We start from the raw sequence: 9,882 nt of genomic DNA on the forward strand, positions 1-9,882 counted from the left end.
GACAGGGAAAGGGAGGAAGTAGGGCAGGAGTTAAAGCGTAGAGTCAGCGTAGAGGGGTGGGGAGATCGGATGGAGGGGAGGAGTATGGGTGCGGGAGGGGAGGGAGCAGGGAAGTGGGGGAGAGAGAGAGAGGGATCGGATGCAGCGGACGCGCAAGTCTCGGGCCTCTCCTATACCTCACGCGGAATCGTATCCAGGCGGACGCATTCCCTCTCTCCACTCTCGCCGTCTCTCCCAAGCCACTCGACAAGGCTATTTGCCTCGCCTCACCGGCCGCTCACACCCGATCTCGAATTTCGAGAGAGGGCGGAGTACCGTGGGGTGGCGTCTCGGAGGGAAGGAGAGGGATGTCTCCTCAGGGCATCATCCCTTTGCCTCCGCTCCACTATCTCCCTCCTCCGATCGCCCCCGAAAACTCTCCCTTCGCCTCCGCCTCTTTTCCGATCCTTCCCGCAACGTCGCTATCCGGGCGAGCGAAGGGGATGAAGGGAGCCGTGGGGGCGTGACCCAATCCCTGTCGCCGGTCTCCACCACCACCCTCCGACAGTCAACAAAAGGGGTGAAATGGGAACCCCGTCCACTCTGTCTTCCAGCCCTCCTCCTCCACTCTCTCCTCCCACCGTCTCCTTTTCGACATCTCTCGTTCCGCTTCCATCCTATGTGATTTCGTCGCGAGTTTCGTCCGAGTGAACCGAGAAGAGATCGTGTTTGCCTCCCGTTTCCCCCGCTAGGCACTAATACCACCCCTGTTCTTTTGTTTTTCTTCCGTCCGACCGCCCAAACACACCCCGTTCTCTCCCCGCCAATCTCCACCTCTCGGACCCACTCTCCACCCGGATCCGAAAACCGCCACCCTGCCTGCGCTCTTATCTCCCCGGGGCCACGCCGAATTTTTTCTCTCACAAATCGGCGTCCCTTCTCCATCTCCTCCGTCTCTCCCTCCGTGATGGACTCCCGCTTGGGAGGGGCCGGGTTCTTCACCAACGCCACCGCAATGGAGCCGGTGTCAATCGGCAGCGTCCTCCTAAACGCCACCCCGATGGCCCTCGTAGACGCCGTGGCTGCCGTCGGGGGTCGCCGAGAGGACCCCTCGGGGGTGTGGGACACTTCGGCGGCCGCGGCGGCAGTGACCACCCTCGACGCCCATCAGACCTTCTCCCCATCGCAGGGAACCTCTTCGCCGCCGCAGTGGGTGGACGGCGTCCGCCGGAGACCGCCCCTCTACGTCATCGTGCCCATCACCATCATCTACGCGATCATCTTCCTCTCGGGGATCGTGGGCAACGTGAGCACATGTATCATCATCGCCAAGAACAAGCACATGCACACGGCCACCAACTACTACCTCTTCAACCTGGCTATCTCAGACCTGCTCCTCCTCGTCTCGGGTATGCCGACGGAGATGTACCAGACTTGGTCCCCGTACTCTTACGCCTTCGGGGAGGCGTTCTGCGTCGTGCAGAGCTTTGCAGCCGAGACGTCGGCCAACGCCACCGTGCTCACTATTACGGCGTTCACGGTGGAGCGTTACGTGGCCATCTGCCACCCGCTGAGGTCACACACGTTCTCGGGGCTGTCGCGGGCCGTGAGGCTCGTTGTGGCAGCTTGGGTGCTGGCGGTATGCTTGGCAGTGCCACAGGCCATCCAGTTCGGGGTCATCTACTCTTGGGATAGCGCAGGGGAGAGGATGGACTCGGAGGGGGCGCACTGCACGGTCAAGAGGGTCCTCGTGCAGCACGCGTTCGCCATCTCCACGTGCGTCGTGTTCGTGGCCCCGATGACGGTAATCACGGCGCTCTACGTCCTCATCGGCCTCCGGCTGAGGAACTCACGCCTCATCCACCGGAGGTCCTCAGCGGGCTCCCTGAGGAGCGAGGAGAGGAAAGCCGGAGGGAAGAACTCGCAGAACCACGTCATCAAAATGCTCGGTGAGCTGCGGGTGCGGGGGTTTGTTTACGCCGCGAGAGAGGAGGGAACGGGGAGGAGAGAAGGCGAGCGGTGAATGGGTGAAAACGATCGCGAAAATACGTTTTCCTCTGGTTGTTTACCTTCTTCGACACCCAAATGCTGACGCGCATTTTGTATTGAATTGCGCTTTTCGGTTCCAGATAAACTTAATTTGCTCGCTCGAAGTGAATACGCAAGCAAAATGTCGATTCATAAAAACTCATAAATGCCCAAAGACCGATCAACATAATAAATATGACAACTAAAAATTTAGCTAATGGGCTTTGATTATCAGAGCTAATTGACTATTATTTTGTGAATGGTTTCTTAATTGTATAATCCTATGGCGTCGTCAAAAGTATAATTTCCTTTAGATTTTCTATGCTAAAGGAGCAGCCCTTGAATTATAGAGCATAAACATTTATAAATTACAAAATATAAGCAAATGATTAAAAGTTAATCAGTGTCGGTCATAATGAAAACCTCTATCACATTAAATTGCGCTAAATGAGGTATCTAGCTGCTTGCTATACCACAATAATTCTCTTCTTTGAAAAAATGACTGAAGAACTCCGTGAAAAAATCGCACGATGTGACATCAACCTTTGAGTCCGAGGATTGGCCCAAAAAGGATTGTTAGTTCGTCGCACTGAGTTCATTTCAACAAGATTATTTAATTAAACGATTTAGCTTGAGGTATAGTTCCATTATAGCTATGAATCGGGCTTTTGATACACACGACATTTGAAGGATCTTTACGCTAGGCTTGAGTTTTCCATACATATTGTTTTAGTAAATTAATCTTTTATAAGGATTAATGGGCTATGTCGACTCGTGATTATTAGCTACTAATGTAATTTTTGCTTAAAATAATAATTTTAATAATGAATGAAAACTTGAAGACCCTGTGGCGTGTTATTGAAGGAAAAGGACTAGCTGTAATGAGAAAAGTATTTACGAAAGTACAAAATATACCAATTTCATAATATTAATGGCAATACTATTATTTTATCAAGGCGTTATCTCATCTGCGCTTGACGACCATCTTTTATCTCTTTTCCCCTCCATTCCTTTCATAATAAGTTAAGCCACGAGATAATGATTTTCCAATAATTGAACGTGCTATCTCATTAAAAATATTGATGAGCTGATTTGAAGTGGTTTTTAATCGGGGATGGAAAAATGAAGAGAAAAGGGTGTTAAGAAGGGAAAAGGAAAAACGTTTGTAATAAATTACAACTTGTGCAGTCATTCTGCTCATCAATAGCTACACATTTAAAATCACCTATTACATGGGAGAAATGATTGCATATTTCTTGTCACTGATAGCACTAATGTTTTTCGTCTTTAATATGAAATTAATCACCCTTTTAATTTGTACGTTGTATTACACTTGTGCATGAAAAAATTACGTGAAATAATCAGATTGCATTAATTTGTAATAATTTTATTGTCGTGTAGGACACTTAAGACTTTTTAAAATATTTTGATAATTTGAGTGCCATTTGCTAAAATTCACATTCTGCGTCCACTTTTATTTTGAAATGTAATGTTGATGGCTACGTTTAGTATCACAAGATAGATCTATCCCTCTTAGCCTCCCGTAAATTAATGTGTCAATCTTAAGCGTCTGGTGACGTAAATGGCCACGAGAAAACTGTACTTATAACTATTATAGCATAACGCTTACGGGCATCAGTGGAGCTGGGGGAAAAATTAATGGTCTAGGGTTGTCTAGGATGCCTATTTCTAAGTTCCATAGCGTTTGTTGAATGAAGTAATGATACATTATATCATCTTCTGATGGTTCATCATCATTACCTGAAGATGATGTAGTGCATCAAAACCGGTCGTTGTTTCAATAAATGTCTAGTGGAAAATACTACTATTTGTCGATTATTACGTTCCATTTCCATCACATCATACCTGAAAGTAAGCAATAAGTAATACTCTGCTGGGAGAAAGCTCATAAGGACTGCCTGGAGGAGAGAGTTTAAGACGTCTCCTGGTCATCGATGGGACGTTTCCTGTTTACCTCTCTTTTCAAATCTGTTTTAATGGCATTATTCATTTCCTTTAACATATTAAATCTTATATTTTTCTTCACGCAACCGCTCTATTTTGGTGCTCAAATGGATGGATGCACATTCAAGGAATTGTTGTTAAGGGCTTATGTATGAAAAAAATTAAAGAATAATTACTGTATTTTTCAGCCTTTCATTTTTATGTCAGAAATAGCGAAGTATTATTTATTTAAAGGGTGTGTGGTGAAAAAAAGAGATGTGAAATTTCCAAAGATATTCTCTTCAGGCATTTATAGATTTTTAAAACGTTGTTATGACGAACTGTGTAGTGTATCAAAATTGTTAGAGGATCTAGGCTTGGTATCACTCAAGGAGCGAAGGTTAAATTTCAGATTGGGCCTCTTCCATAAATTGGAGTAATGTCTCTTTGGCGATGGTGTGGAAGGTGTATAATTATCCTCATTGTACCACGGTAGGAAAAATCATATCAATAAGATTTGAGAGAATAAGTATGGAACGGATAGATTTAGGATCCCATTTTTCCCACGAGCGATAAGGGAACAGAATAACCTCCGACCGCGTTACAAGGGAAAATTAATTGGTGTAAAAAGTTGTCTGGTGTAAAATCACCCCCCGCCACACCCCATAGAGGCGGCTCGCAGGGTAATGTTTTAAAATATATAACCCTTCTCGCATTGGTTTATTATTTTCTCCGAAAGTATGTGAACCAATGTATCGTTCACTCATGTTTTATATGTTCTTTTAATCTTTTCTAAGTATCAATTCTGCATTTATTAATTTCTAAATTATTAGTAATGATTTTCATTGCATTTAAATTTTGTTTACACTCAACATTAGAAATTAATGAATTAAATTTGGTATGAAATCTTTTAAATAAAAATACTCTCCTCAATATGAGAGTTTAGGTAATCAAAGTCAGTAAGCCTTTAAAGAGTATGCTTAACATGAATTTCGTGAGGCACCTGGTTAATGTTTTCGAGGGGAGCATTAAAGGTCATTATAAAAGAAAGGGTGCGGAATCATCGCGAAATGAAACAGACTCCAACTGGATAGCATAGAAAGAGAAGGTCGTGTTAGTTTGGACGCGTTGAAAGAATGATTAACAGCCGCCTGTATTAATGAGAACCTAAGTAACCGAGGACTGATTGGATCGATTGGTAGGTAACGTTTGTATTTTTCGCATTTGGATAATGGGACTTAATTCTGGTTTCAAGACTGCCGGAATAAAGAGAAATATAATTCGGATATCTAAATAGATGCGGCTGAAGTGGAAAAATAGTATGTACTGGGTTAGAGGGCACGTAAGGTAATGTATGTTAAAAAATGTGGCATTAGTGCATTTGCCGCTGAAGGGATAGGTATTTTGATTTACCCTTGAAAGGATATTTACTTTATTTCACTGGGTATAAAGAAGAATCACTTAAAGTAAGTGTGTAGCTATGTCATTCTCAAACAGAAATATTCGGTAGCCCTTAATCGGAACCTTCATAATATTAACCGGCATAATGAATTATGTCTCTCGCCATATTTTTTAAAGAAGTTATTAAAATTCTCACCACAAAAGTCGATTAAATATTGAATTCAAATTAAAAGAGCGCACAGAGGTTGAAACTGGATGATCAAGAACATAGAAAATTTAATCTCAATACTTATTGCCCCAATACAATCATCAGTGCGATTTTGCCTGAAAAATTGAAACTAGCAACATCACGATTATTTCGGAAAAGATCCTTTTATTTTTATTACTCGGAAACGACTCAAAGCAAAATTATCCATCACTCTTTTGTGCTACCAAGTCCGTGAATTCATTTTTATAACTGCTGTAGATTCTCTTGGTTTTTCTGCTGTTACATTCTGCTATACATGTATGGATTGGTTGTTCAAGCGCTACCATTTCCATTAACTAAGTGCATTTCTTTCATCGCGATCGGAAAAAGGATGTTCAGAATTAATCTCCTAGGCGAGCACACGGGGAATTAGTTTTTTCTTTGATTCATTTGGTTTAAATTTCAAATATTCGTCGCGAAAATATGCCCGTGCATATTTTTTTTTACCCATTCGCTAAGAATGATTATTTTTTTATTGCTCTTCGCCCATATCATGAATGCTCTTGAGGCTCTCGTTTCTTTCCCCTCCTCACTCCTTTGTGTGCATTTCCGTAATCTCGACTGCGCCACTGTATGCAACGGCGGAACTCAAGTGCACCTCTTTTCGAATTTACAGTCACATTGACGAAGTTATAAATCTCTTGGCGAGGAATATATCTGTTCGGTTCAAAGAAAGAAAGAAAGCCTTTAGGATGTATTGTTTTGCACGTTTATGTCGCCGTCCATGCTATGTACTCGTATTATTAATATTGGTTGCTTATGATAACATTAATAATACTTATAATGAGAACTAGCGTGATCAAAACGAAGGTTTGCGTTTCAGAACCGTTTCCGAAAGCGTTTTAGCTCACCACGCACTCCGCCCTATAATTGGTGAAATTCACGTATCAGAGTAGGGGGAGGGGGCTTTCCTTTCTCCGCTCCTCTGATTTCCTCCCCGAAAAATTGTACAACTTGGTAAAATTGATGGCTTAAGGCGTCTTGTTTGTGGAAGCGATTCATAACGACGATGAAAAGGAGAACACGAACGTATTGTCTTAGAGAAAAGACATTCGTGTTCTCTTCCCATTCATCAAACGCTAATCACATTAAGCAATGAGTGCATAAGTACCTTGCCTTCTGTAGTATTTACGTGATGTTGACGTTCGTTGAAACTGGCGTCATTCTTAATAAACTTGTGCGTGGAACAGTAAAGTCTTTTCATCGTCCTCTGACAGGTTGGGTAAAGCTGGGGTTTGGCAAAATCACACCTGGAATCAAACCTAGCCAGTTTAATCAGTAGTCGGACGCTTTACCCGCTAGACCAGCACGTCTCTCTTTATTTAACTAATGCCCCTTTTTTCTCATGGTTCACAGTAAGCATACAATAAAAGAGACTAACATTTTTAGAAAGTTGGACTGGAGATGACACCTGAGGAATCATTAAAAGGCCATAATGCGTTAGTAAATTCGAACACCATTTCATCGTATTCCAATCTGAAGATATAGACTGACGGAAGCCCTCCAATCCACCCTACCTAATGAACTCGTCTGGATAAGTTCACTGTTCCACGTCCCTCTTTATTTGGCCTGTGAATTGGACCCATGGCTCTCCTCGTGATCCATTTCCTTCTATTATACTCCTAGAAAATTCATCGTGCCTTTAAAAGTGTTCAGTCTATCTTGTTATATTTTATTTTTCATCGCTATCCAAATTGCAGGATTCATGACTGATAAGTTTATACTCGTTAGCACAGTTGACGTTCGCAGCGTAAACGAGCTCGCAGAGTGCATGCCAGAATTCCCTTTGAAACCTGACGAGTGAAATTTTCTTCATCCAAAACTACTTGTTGTTGGAAGGGTCTTCCCGTACATATTTCCTCTTTTTAGGTTTTTCGATGGTCATAATCAAAACTTTGAAAACCTTTGATGAGCTTCGGACGTGTGCGTGTGTCGGACGTGCGCATGTATCTGCTCACGGACGCCCACGCTGTTTTCCTTAGTGAGAGGGAGAGGGTGAGAGAAGGAGAGAGAGAGAGAGGGAGAGAGAGGATGAGAGCGTGAGAGAACTTAAATTTGGAATATGATCGCAACGTGACAGCTCAACGAAAATAAATATATCATAGTTACGTTTTATTTTTCCGCCGAAAATATTGGAAAAATGGAGGACAGGTGAAATAATTTGCTTAATTTCGATGGTCATGAATTTTTTATTTTTAGCCCACCGGATATCACTAGCAATCCTCGTGACTGGGGGATAATAATAGAACCAGACGCTACCGTTATATGTTTTCGAAAGACTTTTGCTACAGTCCATATGCTTAGATACACGCTCATTCATCATTCTAGAACGTGACGAATACTCTTGATTTAAATATCACAGTAGAATGACGCACTCCCGCGACCAGTGTGTGTGTGTGAAGGATATTAAGCAGCACTGCCTTAATCGAGTTCTCCGATCGTTTCACTGCTTTTGTTCATGAGCCGAGGCGACATTATCTTGACTAGCCGAGAGATCTTCGCCATAGTGATCACTTCTGAAAACCCTTGAGTTGCATAACTTCAACATGAAATAGGAGTAGAGAAACCGTCACCGTTTGGAAAGCGCTATCGACGTAAGACACTATAATTAATTTAAGGCTAGCTTAGGATAACTTACTCCCGCGACATTTCAAATTCCTATGACTGGCGTTGTGCGATTAGGATCGTAAGATCAAAACCTTACGACGTATGCATCAGCAATGCGAGATGTAATCACACTCAATCAATACAAATTTAATTTGTGCTATTCTAAATCGATTTGGTGGAATTCCTAAATGATTATATAAATGAAAAAATAGGTTCGGTATGCTGAATAAATGTTATATGGAGTGTTGTATCCGACGTAATTTTCGCGAATGGTGTTACATTTGGAAACGCGAAGAAATTTTTGCGATATTTAATTGATATCGCATTCTATGTTCAAAATCTGCCCTGACACAGGCCGTCGGAAGAGGAGCATGGCAGACCATACCACGAGGGGCACTGAGAGACAAACCTTATCACCGTAAGAGCCTCCCCTGGGTGAAAACAGTAATTAATTGGACAGATCTCAGAAATCGGAAAAATACTATTTTCTCACTACCATATCTGACACGACTTGTTTCCTCGACGAATATTAATAATCGAACAGATTAAATGAGCTGTAAGGTTTTATTTCGAGGGACTTAAACACCTTTTTTCGAGTGCCGTTGGCGGGGAAATTTTATTAAGCATGCTTACGGGCTTTTCAAGCCGGCACGCGAGGATGAAAAAGGTCGACCACCCCCGGCCCAAATCATTTGAAGCGAATGTCTCAGCTGAATGCCTCCTAAGAATCTCAAATTTAATGTGCACTCTCCTTTGATAATGTGACTTCTCGATCGAGTCCCATAGTCATATCCATGTGTTTATTTCGTCAATTGAATCGACGCAGGGGCCCTGAAAAAAATTCGCCGACTCTTTGTCCACCTCTCGTGTCCCCTAGGGCATCGGACCCCCGGAGGAAGTGCCTCCGTCGTGCCGAAATGGTTGTTTTTTCGAATGTTTTTGTCTGTATTTCTACTGCTCTCTCCCGTGAACAGGTGTACAGATTGAACCGTCACCTCTCTCGCCCCCAAGCGTGAAACTGGGGAGACGGGATCACTGATCGCGGTCATCCCGTCCCCTTTGATCTCTTTTCTTCTTTCCGCGCGTTGAATTCGTCTGCTGGAATTGACCGCGAAATGAAAGGCCACTTGTAGGGTGTTTCCTCCCTCCCCCCCATTTCACTCTCCCCTTTATCTCATACCTGTGAACGGCCCTCTCCGGGCGATTCCTATCTTGCCTCGATAATGAAACGTCGTCTGCAGAACATATTCGACACTTCGAATTGTTCACGGTTGGAAAAATATTACAATATGGAATGGGAACATTTTTGTCAAGGCCATTACTCCCATCGGAAGCCGTTCAAGTTAATTTTTAAAACTCAAAGTTATGTAAAAATTGAGGGAAACTTAACCACGTACGCGTACTTAAATGTGCATTTATTTCATAGCTGAAACATTTTCACGATTAAAAATCAAATCGTGTTTACTCAATTTTTAAAAATTCGCAGCGTTCTAAAATGCTCTGGCGAATCGACGGCGAATATTGAGATACTTGATCATCATATAGGGTTATCATATTTTTTTACTCGCCTTTGACTCCTTTATCCACTATAAATTCCACGCAATGTTATGAAATTAATTTCACATCGAGAGCGACTGGTTTCAGCGAAGAGCTGGTAGTTGTTGATTACTAATATG

The 9,882-nt window shown here is 42.9% G+C and overlaps 1 protein-coding gene across 1 annotated transcript in view; it reads left to right on the forward strand.

Annotated features, from left to right (window-relative positions):
• Window positions 1–577: 577 nt before the first annotated feature.
• LOC139690430 (pyrokinin-1 receptor-like) overlaps window positions 578–9,882 on the forward strand; it is a 116,064-nt gene continuing 106,759 nt past the window's right edge. The window contains exon 1 of the mRNA XM_071587880.1: window positions 578–1,928. Coding sequence (XP_071443981.1) covers window positions 947–1,928 — 982 coding nt within the window. The 5' untranslated portion in view covers window positions 578–946. The remainder of the gene's footprint in view (window positions 1,929–9,882) is intronic.

This window comes from Hetaerina americana, unplaced genomic scaffold (assembly GCF_022747635.1).
Source record: "Hetaerina americana unplaced genomic scaffold, ioHetAmer1.1.p SCAF_3, whole genome shotgun sequence".
NCBI lineage: Eukaryota > Metazoa > Arthropoda > Insecta > Odonata > Calopterygidae > Hetaerina > Hetaerina americana.